Source organism: Ptychodera flava, chromosome 16 (genome assembly GCF_041260155.1).
Source record: "Ptychodera flava strain L36383 chromosome 16, AS_Pfla_20210202, whole genome shotgun sequence".
Classification (NCBI taxonomy): Eukaryota; Metazoa; Hemichordata; class Enteropneusta; family Ptychoderidae; genus Ptychodera; species Ptychodera flava.
The window spans coordinates 8,870,836-8,886,117 of record NC_091943.1 but is presented as its reverse complement, the minus strand read 5'-3'; the positions used below and the strand labels follow the sequence as shown (position 1 = coordinate 8,886,117).

The 15,282-nt window shown below is 36.8% G+C and overlaps 1 protein-coding gene across 1 annotated transcript in view; it reads left to right on the top strand.

Annotated features, from left to right (window-relative positions):
• LOC139152734 (serine/threonine-protein kinase N2-like) overlaps window positions 1-13,030 on the top strand; it is a 51,947-nt gene extending 38,917 nt beyond the window's left edge. Inside the window, exons 8-19 of the mRNA XM_070726050.1 lie at window positions 555-698; window positions 1,304-1,379; window positions 1,790-2,076; window positions 3,794-3,906; window positions 5,448-5,600; window positions 6,150-6,326; window positions 6,840-6,902; window positions 7,387-7,606; window positions 8,071-8,178; window positions 8,826-8,906; window positions 9,327-9,386; window positions 10,020-13,030. Of these exons, the coding sequence (XP_070582151.1) occupies window positions 555-698; window positions 1,304-1,379; window positions 1,790-2,076; window positions 3,794-3,906; window positions 5,448-5,600; window positions 6,150-6,326; window positions 6,840-6,902; window positions 7,387-7,606; window positions 8,071-8,178; window positions 8,826-8,906; window positions 9,327-9,386; window positions 10,020-10,163 (1,626 nt within the window). The 3' untranslated portion in view covers window positions 10,164-13,030. The remainder of the gene's footprint in view (window positions 1-554; window positions 699-1,303; window positions 1,380-1,789; window positions 2,077-3,793; window positions 3,907-5,447; window positions 5,601-6,149; window positions 6,327-6,839; window positions 6,903-7,386; window positions 7,607-8,070; window positions 8,179-8,825; window positions 8,907-9,326; window positions 9,387-10,019) is intronic.
• Window positions 13,031-15,282: the final 2,252 nt, after the last annotated feature.

Here is a 15,282-nt window from a genome sequence, read left to right as displayed (position 1 = left end):
CAAACAGATTGTCATTAACCCATTCTCTACCTTGAATAATGTAAATTTCCAAAGCCATAATGAATTACTATATACTTTGAGTGTGTCCAAATACTTATGAGATCCTGTATTTTATCAAAATATGTTTGTTATGTTGGATATCATTTGCAATGGTAGTTGACAGGGTTCAAAAATCAGAAAGTTGACAGGCTGTATGAAATCATCGGACCATTCACTCCAAAGAGCTTTGTTGCCTGTGTATTACTGGCAAAAGCATTCAGTAAATTTATGTACCAAACAAACCAGTTTATCTGTTTTTTGTTGCTCAGGCAATTTGCGCTCTTCCCAATATTAGGGACTTTTTGCAGAGACTTTCATTCAGTTCATGATTTCATTTTAAATAACAGTGATGATCAGGAATACCTGAAACTCACAGAAAAATATACTGATATACAAGCATGAGTTGTAGACAATTCATGAAAAATGTTTTCCATCTTTTTCAGATATTCTCATTTTAATGCCAGTACTCTTAGATCCTAATATGAAACCTTTCTTCTCGTTGCTTGTGTTTTCAGTCTAGGGAGTTAGAAATTGCAGTGTACTGGAGAGACTGGAGGTCGCTGTGTGCACTCAAGTATCTTAGATTAGAAGATTTCCTAGATAATCAGAGACATGGTATGTGTCTAGCAATGGAACCGCAAGGAATGCTTTTTGTAGAGGTGAGGAAGTTTGACATAACATCATCCCAACGTCATCAACCTGCCTACCCCCAACTAACTTGTATGATAGCCCAGTATGATAGGGAACTGTTGTGAATTGTAATATGAAACTCCGGTGTGTTTTTTGATGACAAATACACTTGATTTTCATACTGTAAATGTGCTCTGTATTGTCAGTGTCAACATTAGGATGATTTGTATCAAGTGTAAACTTGATGTGAAATTCAATTCACCCAATTAAGACAAGGTAAAAGCCATGTAAAGGACAAAAATAGATTGACACACAACAACAAACATGGCAAATAAACAAGAAGACAACAACAAAAACTACACAACAGTGAAAGAGAAAATTGATGCTGTCAGTAATTAGAATAGTAATTCTGTAAAGAATAAAAAATTTAATGTTTGGTACAAATGCAGTGATATTACAATCCAAAAGGTACAAGAATTAGGCATGGGTAAAATCTTTACAAGACTTTTGAAGACATTAGAGTCTATAGATAAGGTGTACACTGATTACACACTGATTGTTGTCATATTACTCTAGTCACTTCACCATTACTGGTGTTGTTTACATGTTTACAATTTTTTTTTGTCATTTCCAGATCACATTCCTCAATCCAACAATTGAAAGAAAACCGAAGCTCCAAAGACAGAGGAGGATATTTCCAAAACACAAAGGTATATCTCCACCTCTTAGTGTTTTCACATCCATCAACCCCTGAGCTTTGTTCACACTTTAAATCTGACATTTTGCATGTCATGTAATACAGCCAAATATTATTGATTTAGTTTCATAATCAATCAAGAAATAAAGATTTACTGCAATTGCATGGTAGCAATTTTAAATTTTGATTTAATTTCTCCACTAGTAAAATTTTCCTTCAAGCAGTCCAGATGAGTATTAATGTGATTACTTTGGTTAGACTATTTTAATATGAAACGTACCACCCTCCAACCTGATCCGTCTTTTTCACGCTTTTGAGTGAATCTGACATTTTAATTTCATGCCAATTTAACTTAATCACTAAAAAAATTAAGTATTACTGTAATGATATTGATATAAAATTGTAATATAATTTCATCCGCAGGTAAAAATTTCCTCCGAGCAGGCCAGATGAATATCAATGTAGCAACATGGGGGAGACTAATGAAACGTGCCATCCCTCCAACGTGCTCTACCCCAACAACCATGAGTCCACACAGCCAGCAAAGCTCACAGCCACCCCCACTGCCAAAGACGCGACCGCCACCGGTACAGAAATTAGAATTTACAGAGGAGATGACGGAGGTGAGATTGCTCGAGACGGGTAAGGAAGACAGCGAGGTGGTCCTTGAAGATCTGGAGCAACCACAGGTGTCAGAAAATGAAGTACAGGTGAGTTTTCAAATTGCGACAAATTTTAATGATGACATACAAGATGTCATCACTTATTCAAATTCATGAGCAGTCTTGAAAGATTGTTGATATTGATGGTGATTCATAATGCTGTATGTGTCACAAAGATGACCACAAGGTCAATTTATGCACTGTGAAGAAACTAAAGGCAGACACCATGCCTCTTAAAATGTAGCATTCATATTGATAACCAACGTCTATTGAAGTGAAGTCACCCACATACCTGACACATTGTATAAAATCCAACTGGAATTTGTAGTCAATGTTATTGCCTATACTTAAATAATTACCGTACTCGTCGAGTATAAGCCCCTGCTCGTGTATAAGCCCCCTACTGATTTCAGAGCATTTTGGAAAATGCATTGCATCCGTGTATAAGCCCCTACCCTAGTGTAACTCAAATACAGAAAGGGTAGGAGAGTATATTTGGTCATTTAACTGGTAAAATTACTTTTAGATAATAAAGAAACTATTAAAAGATGTTAAAACAATGGGAAACTGGAGTTCCCTTGACAGCATCGTAAGGAAAATGACACGTTTTCCCAGTACTAGCTTGATTCTTTGACCCTGCTCACCCCCATAGCCTAAATAGAATGGTCTCACTCACGTCCGCCATTGTTTATTTTCATTCACGGCCACGATGTTTTCATGCTCGAACATGTAGTTTCTTTTGTTTGAAGCAATTATCCTTTCATTTGTGAAGACTTTTCCTGGTGACTATTACAATTTTCACTGCTATGTTGTTGTTTCACAAGATTTAGACAGTTTGATACTGGAATATTGAGTTGCCTTTCCCATGGATGTAAAAAATAGATGCTTTTCCGTAGGCAATACATGCCTGTTCACATTACTGTTGATCAGCAGCATAAGTGAAGTCTTTGTTTCAAGTTGGGGTTTTTTTCAACGCTGAAATTTCAACAAATGTCACTTCTGTATTCAGAGATTGTACAATCAATTTCTTTGGATGTGTAAGTCGATTTTGAAAGCGATAGAAAGATCGAGTGGTGTTGAAAAAATTGTGCATAAAATTAGCATAAATTAAGCGTCCATGGCAGATAACATGGGGTTGCTCGAGTATAAGCCCCTCCCCTAGTTTTACCGCTGTTTAGTGTTGCCGAACCGGGGGCTTATACTCGGACGAGTACGGTATTCTCAGAACCGGGGTCAACTTCTCCAAATTCAACAAAAGTAAGCTCAGTCTTGAGTACGTAAAGAATGAGTAGAAGCAGCTTATAGCTAGGAGTATTAGAGCATGTAGCTTTAGGACATGGATTTTGAAGATTTGTCAGTCTCAGAAGAAACAGTTGAGTTTTTCCTAGAACTGCTGAGCAAATTGCATACAGATAATATTGTGTATACAGCTGAAGTCATCCCGTGCCCTTTTCTGAAATGTCAGTTGATGAATTCCCAGAAATGGAACGGTACCCTATGGCATTTCCATTACTTATCATGAGTCCATTAATTCCCTTCAGGATTGATTCAAGGAAGTTTGAATAGTTTGTATGCTAGTATCACAAGTTAAATGCTGTCCCCAGACAGCAATGCTCAAACCGCAGGGTATGCCAATGACAAATATTGCTGTGAGTATCATGTGATGAAGAAATTTGTAATTGGTAATACAGTGTAGGGATGCAGAGACAAATCCTCTTCTTCATTTTCCAAATTATCATATGGTTTTTCTTTGTTTTTTGTACAGGATGCTCTGTCAGCGTTTGAATTTCTTGAAAATTCCACATCAGGAGAGCAATCGTCTGATCACTCCATGGAGGAATTTTTTGATGCTTTACCGCCGCCGCCTCCTGAATTCAGGTAAATAGTTGAATCTTGTCACCCTAGTAATGGATAACAGCTTCACATATCATTTGCCGCACCACTGGTAGTGTGTGTATACTGTGCTTTATCATCCGGGTTTACAAATATTTTTCTTGTCAAACTCAAAAACCACAAGTGTGTCAGTTTCTGTTAATGGAACCAGACTGCTGACTAAACTTCAGAATTGCTGTTCGCAAATCATCGCCATGTGATAGCTAGAAATACAACACCATTATGCATTTCCACAAAGACAAGACCCACATTATATCTGACATCCTGTACTTTGCATTCAACTGCATAATTCTGAGCAAGAGTTTGTGTGGTTGGACATTCTCGCTGCGGAAAAGTCCTGTTATGTACGGTGATTGTGCAAACTGTAAAAATGAGTAAAATATATGTATGTATGAAGTGTGCAGCTAGTTCATCTAAAGCAGAGGCTTATGTGTCCATCACTCACATTAGGGATTTTTGCTGGATAAGTTGGCATTGGTTTGCTTTCTTCAAAAAATTTTACTAACACTTTGCAACATGTCTTGACTTTTTCATTCTGCCATGTAGTAGGATAAAATCTGAGCGGTAAGAGAACTCTCACAATGATTTCAAAGATTTTTTCCCTTCCATCTTTTTTTTGTAAATAAATCTCTGTCCATTAGAAAAAGTGATTTTCTCTGCTTTGTCTTGTGTCTTCTTTTCTTTGCCTTTCTTTTTAAACTTTTGCTTGTGTAATAATTGATTTGGTTGTGATGTACCGGGCCCCCACATTAAAGCAATTGACAGATTATACCGGTAGTTGATAAAACATTTATTGGGTGTAAGGAGCAGAGGGGTGGAGGAATAGGGGTTTGCTGGTTTGTGAGTCCATCTCATCTGACATCAGATGCTTGTTTCATTTCAGATGTTAGTTCCAGTTAAAAGACTTTGATGATTCATTCATTGAATTCTCTCATTTGCCATGAAAGTAAAATAAATCCATTCCTCACCACAAAACTGTCTAAAGATACATTCTCAAATACTAATATGCCATATATGACAAATTTTGATTGGAACTTCTCTCAGCATTTCAGACTTAACTTTTTATTCTATTATTAGGATGACTTAAAATGAAAAAAAAAATATTTTGAAAACGCTCTTGAATTTACTCTTCAGCACATGCAAGTTATACAAAGCGTCAGATTTATACAAAGCTTCAGATACAGTAATATTTTATTTTGTATCCAAATGGATTTGATGACAAAAAAAAATGAGGTTAGAGTTATGGTGACTCAAAGACACACCCCCCCCCTCCCAAAAATATGTATGTGAAATTGACGCTCAAAAAATCTTCTGTGATATGTTCACTTCATGAATCATAGACACTTGAAAAATTTTTCTATAGGCTATGCATAAATGTATCTTGCTGTGTTTTGCTGTGTGATTTGAAGTTTTTCAGCCAGAGCCAAATATACAGTCACAAAGAAAATTGCAGCTGAAGAATTGAGATCCCTCTCATGAACTTTCCTATGTTCATCACAAAAATGTTTTTTTTTTCTAAATTTCAGTTCCATCAGTATGGAGAATTTCCGCTGTATCAGCGTACTGGGCAGAGGTCACTTTGGCAAAGTTCTGCTGTCTGAATACAAGACCACGGGAGAGCTGTTTGCAATCAAAGCGTTGAAGAAAGGAGACATCGTAGCAAGGGATGAAGTTGACAGGTATGGCACACGCAGTATTGTTTTTGGCAATTTAAGTAGAAATGATCTCGCGACAATTTTCTGATTCTTAATTTGCAAGGTGGTGTATCAACCTTGATGTGGTACTGTGTAAATTTCTGTACAAGGTAATGTGTTTAATTCTGAAAACATCTTTGAAAGCTGGCTACTCCTTTGACAAACAAGAAATAAATGAAACGAATAAACGCGGAATAATTTTCATTGTGAGAACAGTTTACAGAACAACTTAAAGTTCCTTAATTTTAGCTAGAAATGTTTGATTTCATGATTGTTGGTTTTTGATTGGCAAATAGTTTACATGAAAAACATGCAAGAGGATTATTAATTGGTGTTTCGCATGTTGAACCCTGGCCCCTTGTGACCTTTGACATCATGCAGAAGTTAACCACCAAATCGTGTTCAGAGGGTTGAAGATCAGACAACAGTGATACAGATTTGGATTTGTGATGTCAAAGTGGATTTTGTCATGAAATGAAATAGTATTGAGAGATATCTCATCAAAACTGACGTTTGCGTCTTTGATTATTTCAGCTTGATGTGTGAGAAGAGGATATTTGAAGCTGCCAATGCCATGAGACATCCATTCCTTGTCAACCTGTTTGCGTGTTTCCAGACAGAACAGCATGTATGCTTTGTGATGGAGTATGCATGCGGCGGTGATCTGATGATGCATATACACTCTGATGTCTTTACTGAATCAAGGACGGTGTAAGTCATCTCATTCTTGTACCACTCTCAGTTTGTATAAGTTCCAAGATGTCAAACAGTATTTCTGTGCAATTACTGCTTATTTCCTATCAGTTCTACATCTTTGGTGAAAACAGATTTAGATCAATGCTGCCAAATATTGTAAATGTGTAGTTTGCAGTGACAGGTTGCCTTTACACATGATAGGAATCTGTAAGACGTGTTCCATGTGACTCTATTGCCATTACCTGACATTATTTGCATTGGATGACGCAAATCAGTATCAGCAGATTTGCATAATTATATCTCAGGGAAAATGACTTCCAGGTTTTTGGCCTGGCTTTCTTTAATGGCTTCACCGTTATACCTAGAAAACCGCTCTATGCGCAGTGGTTGGTTCTGTGATCGACACTGCTTGGAGTGATTATGATGTATACAAATGTATGCCCTGGCTTTAAGAGTACAACAAAGGTATTCCTGATCTGAAAGTCATGCTAATGATGTATAATTTGATATTTTATCTCTTGTTGCCAGGTTTTACTCAGCATGTGTCGTCCTTGGATTGCAATATCTCCATGAAAACAAGATTATTTATAGGTAAGAGAACACTGCTTAATTTTGCCAATAGTTTTCCTGGTGAACATCATTAACAATTGTTTTGTTCCCAAATGGCCAAGATGAATATCAATACACACTCTTCAAATTAGCATGAAATGATAAACAGGTTTAATGTTCAAGGTATTGTATGACTCCCTGGGAAGATGATGTTAGAGATAGAAGTAACCATGGAAACATGTCCAGCATTTGAACATCTACAATGCAATATTAAAGCGTTATCGTTGTCAATGTTCACATGTCAGACTTTCTCTGGTCATTTATTTTTCTGGAATACGTGTTTAACTTTGTCGCCCCGTGAAAGAAATAGGTTTTCACCATGCCATAGTTCATGAAAGGCAAAGTATGAACACAGAGAAAATGAATAATAATTACAGTCCTGTAAAATCAAATTCTGACAAAGTTGAAATGTCTTGGTTAAAAGGGAGAAGGAATGATGTCATGTTTTGGTCATTTTGATCAACAGGGATTTAAAACTGGATAATTTATTGTTGGATGTGGAAGGATTTCTGAAGATAGCTGACTTTGGTCTCTGCAAAGAAGGCATGGGATACGGTGACCGCACCAGCACGTTTTGTGGTACACCAGAGTTTCTGGCACCCGAGGTGTTGACAGAACCATCGTATACCAGAGCTGTTGACTGGTGGGGCCTTGGTGTTCTCATATTTGAAATGCTTGTCGGTGAGGTAAGGTGTCTTTGTCAACTCTTAGGCATTGTTTCTGTTGAAAGTTCTGCAAGCAGTTCACTTCCGTTTTGTCAATCTGTGCAGTGTTTTTAGTGAGACAGTCTGGTCTCCCAGTTCAAATATAGAACAGGGAAGTGTTGTTCACAATCATTGTAAGGTCCCTCTGAACACTCCATGTATGCGTTGTATCTGTGTGCATAAGAAATACTCTTGTTTTTCAAAGCAGTGTTGACTTCATAGTACAAGGTAATATAAGCCTATTGGAAACAAATAGTTACAGTGAAGCAGGCAGGACATGAAACACATTGATTATTTTTAGTGTGACAAGCAAAGCAAAAATATTCCAAACAGGCAGTATGGTATTCTGTTTACCAGATACCAGAGTACAACTCAATTTGCTCAGTGTGGACTTGAACACCTTCATCAAACAATAACATTGTGTTACGTACTTGTTTCTTACACAGTCACCATTTCCCGGTGATGATGAGGAGGAAGTGTTTGATAGCATAGTCAATGATGAAGTCAGGTATCCTAGATATCTATCAACAGAGGCCATCTCAATCATGAGACGGGTAAGCGCTGTCCAAATGTGTTGAGATATGAAATAACTGTAACACGGGATAATATTTTCATAATTCATGTTGAAAATATGAAATAGCTGTAACAAGCCATTCTGTTTTGTTTTGTTTATCAAATTGAAAATATAGTTCAGGAACACTTCAAAACTGATGACATTTATCATGCATATCTGTTCATTTACCTTTTTATTATAATATAATCATCGCTGGTATTTTCCGATAGATGTCACCAGTATGGAGAGATATAGGCATGGGTATATGATAAAATGCATGCGTAGTATCTCTAGAGTTCATTGTACTGGGTTTGTGAACCAGCTGTTCAGGTTCAGTAGACGTATGTCTTAACCTGTTCACCCCTAATTCCCTGTAAACAGGTCCACTGTCACCATTGATAACAATGGGTTTAGGCCAAACCATGATGGTGAAAGGGTTAAGGCAGTTTTCTTTTGAAGTGCATTGTATCATGATCTCTGCCATTGTTACAGGTTGATGTTTCAAATCATTTGGTGTAAAAAAAAAGATCCATGCTGTAACTCCATTGCTGCTGCAATTTCATTTATTGTATCATATTTTGAGTCTGATTGATTACATCAATCTTTGACAAGATTTGATACGATATTTGGTTTGTCTCTTTATGACAGCTACTGCGTAAGAATCCTGAGAGAAGGTTAGGATCCAGTGAGAGAGATGCCGAGGACATCAAGAAACATGCATTCTTCAGAGTATGTACTCATTTTATAGTCAGCTAGATATAATATGAGTCTATCTGTCAGCAAAGGATTAAATAGCTGATGTGATTTCAAATTCAGTGTTTTCCATGATTCAGACTTGGCCAGCAAGTTTTCTGCATGTGTCAGTGAATTGATGAATCTCTCGTATTAACTGAATCAAACTGTTGAATGTCTACTTTGCCCTTGGCATATGACCTGTCTAGTATTATTACACATTCAAAACAGCCAACGAGTTTAATTTAGTGTTTCAGAAACAAACTTCAAAATTCAAATTCAAACCAAATGAAACTTGTGGGAAATCATTTGATCTGCAATTCTATCAAATTTTGGGCTGACTCACAACCTTTTTGGACTTAAAACAGATAACGGGAAAGTAAATAATAATGCTAAGTTTTATTTTTTTTCTTTCAGAATGTGAAATGGGAAGATCTTCTGTTGAGGCGGGTCAAACCACCTTTTGTGCCAACAGTGGTACGTGTTGCTTCTTTGCTGCATTTTTATCAACATGAATTTTGAATGCTATCATAAAACAGAAATGAACGGGAGAGATTGGGCACTGATAATCAGTTGTCCATTTTCCCCCTTGGCTTTGCAGTCAAGTTTGTACTCATGTGTCGGTGAATGTTTCAAAGCAAAGATAAATTAGCAAGAAATTTGTTACAAAATTGTCGAGGAAGAAAAAAGCGGTAAAAGGAAGAGGAAGAAAAAAGCCAAACTTTTTGTTGAAAATTACATTTTGCAAACCACTGGAGTTGGGTAACTTTTCCAGCTCCTATAACTACCATGTGTAATTCACCACAGCACATGAACTTAGAGGGCGCTTTACTATATGATTGACACGTCTTAGCCGGACTTTGAGTACTTGTTATGTGTATGACAAGAAACATGTAAGCAAGCAATTTTAGTAACCAAAAAATTACAAACAAGGCACCTCAAGTGTACTGTTGAAATCACTGTCTTTTCACAAACAATATGCAATGTTTTTTTAAACCTGCATGACCCCTATTGCCACATAAACAGATCCACAAACACCATTCATAACAAAAGCTCTAGGCCAAACCATGGTGGTGAAAGGGTTAATATATGTTGTTATTGTCTTCACAGAAAGCACCAGAGGATGTGAGTAACTTTGATGAGGAATTTACCAGTGAGAATCCAGTACTGACACCGGCAAAAGATCCGCGACCAATCTCTGCTGCTGAACAGGATCTGTTTAAAGGTTTCACTTACATGGCTGATTGGTGCTAGGATATCGCCATGGCATATAATAAAATGCCATTGATAAGACAACTATCAAAAACGGAAAAATTGTTCGGGCATGTTTTGTGATCCAGTATCTGCCAAGACAGTGTGTTATGATACTGGACAGGATGAAGGCACAGCGTTTATGATATTTTTACCGCATTTTCATTCATTTGGTACTAGGATTTTAATTGATGTACATAGTATTAACGTGTTAAGAGGGGTAAGCCCTCAACATCCCCCCTCAGAGTCTTTCAAAGTAGATAAGTCTTCCCATTGTTAGTCAAGTCCCTTCGATGTCACTTGGTTATCATGCAACACCATTCTAATGTGAGCAGTACAGACTTATACTTCATGAGATACATGTGTATTTCTTACAATTCTACCACTCAAATATTTCCACCTTCCGTCTTGGTACAATCTCCACTGGTAAGTTAATTCAAGCATTTGCTTAGTTTCCCCCATAATCGTGCATGAGCATCTGGTATACTTACTATGCAAATCTTTTCGAATGCTCATATCTGATTGGTCCACAGAGATGAGCATGAGCATATCAAGCATTTGTACATTTTTTTTTTTATTCTAGAGCAGCACTTTTCTCAGCATATGTATTTTAACATTTATTGACACTTATTCTATTTCGGACATTGACCTTTTATGAAAATTACCTTTTCTTGAGTGGTTGTACGGGATGATGTCTTACCCAATCAAAATTCTTCGCATACTAGAAAAGTAAAGTTTGACTACATCCTCTGCATAATACAGTAAACAGCAAAGGTAGTCCAAGTAAGGCTTTACCATACAATCATTGACACTGCATACAAGAATAACTCCATTAACTAGGAAATTGGCTCTGTGACAGCTTTCATTGAATCTTTTAAATATATGGAGAAATAATCTGAGATAGTTTTGAAGTACTACTGATTGTCATGTCCAAGGATGTTTTTATTTTGCTGTTTCTCTACATTCATGTTGTATCTTCCTCAATATTTAACAACTCATTTCATATTCAGTTCAATTGTGTCGCAGATCTGTTTTGAACATGGAGCCCACCTGTATAGGACTATAGGAGAGATATTACATGGGAATCAATGATATCACAGTATGCTATGACTTGTCCATGTGGTTGCTCTGTTTGGGAGGGACATCAAGAGATGGACAAATACATGTGAATAGATTTTATCTGTGTTATCATTCAGTGGTCAAGTTCATTTTCAACTCACTTTTCATGTCGCATCATAACCCTGTCACCCCCATTTCTAAGTCAGCAAATCCAGCCACTCTATTGAAAAGCAATAGGATTTGACCAAAGTTCAGTGTTTGAAGGGTTACATTGAAGTTGACTACACAAAGTTTTTAAATTAGGCTCAGATATCCTACACGCAAGTATGCACACATATACTGACACAGATTTGCCAAAGGCTAGTCTGTCTGCGCCACATCACAGTCCCTCACCCACGTGGGTAAATTATTCTAGGGGTCAAACAGTAATTGTAGCTGCTATTTTTGATGCAGCTGTTCTTTTGTATATAGATGCCATACCAGATACCAAAATACTTTTCTGTAGATTTAAATCCTTTAAGCAGAGACAGAATGGAGGCAAAAGCTACAATCATGAAATATAGTTTTAGAAACGATTTAATTTGTTTTCTTTTGTACATAATGTTTTGCATGGTCTGTCCAACCTCATAAAATTCAGATATTTTTTTTTTGTTCTCCTTAATAATCTTGAGGAGAGAGTGTAATGTATACTTTCCAAGGCGTAATTGTGATTTTGTTTCTGTCCACTTTTTTGTGTTTCCGGAGAAAAGTAAACCCGAGATTGCAAATGTTTAAAGATATGTTGTGTTTCCTTTTAATATGTTTAATGTCAGGACTTGAGTTTCTTTGCCAGTATGCGGATGAAAAGAAAAGCAAAACACTGCTACCTGTATAATTTATGGTCACTCTGATGTGTGGAAAGGTAGATTCAAAGTATTGAGAGGTTGTACAGCAGTTGTTATGGTAACCAATCTTCAAATTGACAACCTGGTATTGATTGAAATACACAGGCACAATACTACCATCCAAAAATTCTTGATGTGGGTCCACTCATATGTCTTTCCTTTCCTAGTGTTTCATTAACATTGTGAATGACTTATAATCTAGGCCATATTCGATGATATCATCTATTGTTAATACCAATAGCATGATTTGAAAGCAAGTACCATGAACCTTTGCTGTCAGTAACACAATTCAAAATGCAATACTGCAGACAGATGCTCTCACACCATATTTTAGGTCTATTCTGTCTTTCCAGGAAAGTGTATTGCATATTGACATCCAAAGTTAGTGTTGAAAGTGAAGCCATTTTGGTTTTACAGTTGTTTGGGAAATTGAAAAATTCTACATGTTTAATTAGAGGACATGAGTGGCTGTATGTCAATGGCTGCAGTTAAGCACTGTAGTGCAAGTTGAAAAAGATAGAGCGGCCTTGTTAAGTTTCTTAAACTAGATGTAACATCTTCAACCGACAAACATAGCTGTGAATGTGATCTTCTGTATTCACTGGCATCTTCCCCAAAGTATTGTACTTGGCGGTCTGTTTTAAACACACATGGCTAGATCAGTCTAGTACTGGATGGTCTATTTAAACACACGGCTAGATCTGCCTAGAAGTATTGTACTGGATGGTCTATTTAACACACACGGCTAGATCAGCCTAGTACTGGATGGTCTATTTAAACACACGGCTAGATCTTCCTAGAAGTATTATACTGGATGGTCTGTTTGAACACACACGGCTAGATCAGCCTAGAAGTATTGTGCTGGGTGGTGTTTGTTAACACAGCCAGATCCACCTAGAACAAGTCAATTTAGAGTTTGGAATCCACTTAGGAATACCGTTCCACTACCCACTTAGGAATACCGTTCCATGTAACATAATGCAATAATAGCATCCTTTAATAAGGTGCGTATCAATTGGAAAACCTCAATAGAATAAATCTTAGTTAGAGATGTATATTTGCAAAGGAATCACACAGATAAACAATTACAGTTAATGCATTGAATTAGTTATTGTAGAACTGGGATTTTATTGCTAACACTTACACTGGTGTCATTTACACAAGTTTGTTCTGGGAAATATGTCCAAGTTTGAAAACAAAAATTGTCATGTCATTTTTAGTGTCTGTGCGTTATTATACTTGTTTTGGCTGTAACATATTTCTAATTTTCAAACTGGTAAACAGTCTGTCGGAGCACAGTGCCTCCATGAGGGACTGAGACAAGATCCATTGTTAAACATTGCACAGTCCACAAAGCAATGTAATTGTACTACAGCATTCTTTTATTTGTGTACACCATACCATAGACAGCAGCTTGTGTATGGATCATTTGTAAAACACGCTCTCATGTAGGTATGTCTTTGTCTTATTAAGAGGACTTTGGTGTCTGTATTCATTAGTTTGGTAAAAAATTTGAAGGGGCAGAAGTCTGTTCCCGGAACTGGTCAGAAATCCAACCGTCATCTCATTCTTTCACCACAAATGTTTTATAAGGCAATCCCAAAGACTGATTCACATTTCATATGTGGCCACAGTTTCGGAAATAACACAGGGATTAGCAATATTAGCGAGCAGCCAGTAGACAGGGTGACAGAACTGAGCTTTATAACAAACCAAGTGGATCAGCCTAGGAGATAATTATGTGGATTTCAATTTTCTCTGCTACCTGTTTCTTTCTCCTCCATTTTTGTGAAAATACTGTTCAAAGGCTGTGTAGACATTCCAGTATCTTATTTTTTAAAAATTCAGTTTATTTTGCATGGGATGGTAGTCTGTGCCAAGATTCATCTCAGCCAATGATGAGGTGTGTATTTCAGAGCATGGACAGCTTGTTGTAGAGTTTAAACATGTACAATTTTATTGGGATAAATAGAGATAGCTGACGATCATCTTTTCCAAAATGGCATTATAGAATATGATTGTCATCGTCATCATCATCTTCATGTTTATTTATTTTGATGTACATCAATTACCCTTTACTCAGTGTAAAGCTAAGTGATTTGGAATAAATGAGTATTTTCTTAAGAGAAAAACTTTGTGGTCGGTTTGTTTTACTTCGATGTATATAAAATTGAATTTCAGCATTGTGTATGTGAAGTTTTGAGTGATGTGGATAAATGCTTTTGCAAAAGCTGAAATGTCTGGGATGAAACTTAAAAAAGGTCTGAAATTTAAAGAATCTGTTCTTAAGTAGAGTGTGCCATTGGAAGTGAAAAACAAACTTTTGCTGAAGTTTAGGGAAACCTCCAACCATTCTCTTTCAAACTCCAAGGATAATACTTTAGGGTAATCGTGCCAAAGTTGACAATAGACAAATTGCATTTAATTTACTGATACCGGTTATTCATAATGGCGAACAACCCTGTGTTAAGTCTAATTGAGACAATACAATCTTCTATTTTTTTACAAAAATCACAATGTGAAAACTGTATTCTATGAATTTCAAAATGAGCTCCCACAAGTGGTAGATCAGAAAAGAATTTTAAAAGTTGGAGTCTGAGACTTTGATTATCCATAGTCCGGAAGAAAAGTAGGACCTGAGATTGAGTGTTCCAACATGCAGAAATTCTTGTTTAACTTGAGATTATCATATGAAGGATAAACTGTTTCATAATCCTACGGATGTGTAAAGTGAGTTGAGGAGTTGCGTCAGAAAATCTTGTCTATCTCAAGAAAACAGAGCAGAGTTCTCGGCCGCATGAGGACGTTTTCGGGCATCCCCACCAAAGAAAAGGTCTGTCGGAACGGATGACACGTTGGCCAAATTTTCCTGTTTTTCCTCTCGACATTCAAATAAAACTTGCTGCAGATTTAGCTTATCTTCCTGCATATAATTGACCTTTTTTCGACATACAGTCACCTAGCGGCTCAATTTTGATGAAAAGTTTCCATAGGTAGGGTAACCTTTAATCCGGTCAAAAAACTTAAGTGTGTTACATTCTTTCTAGAAGAAATTTAGCTACGAAACAATCGGGCATCATCCCCAAATTAATCAGGACCAAAGTCGGGCAAAGTCTTGTATGCCTAAACTCTTTCACTCCAGTATACTTGTAAGGTCAATGACCCTGAGTGACACCTTG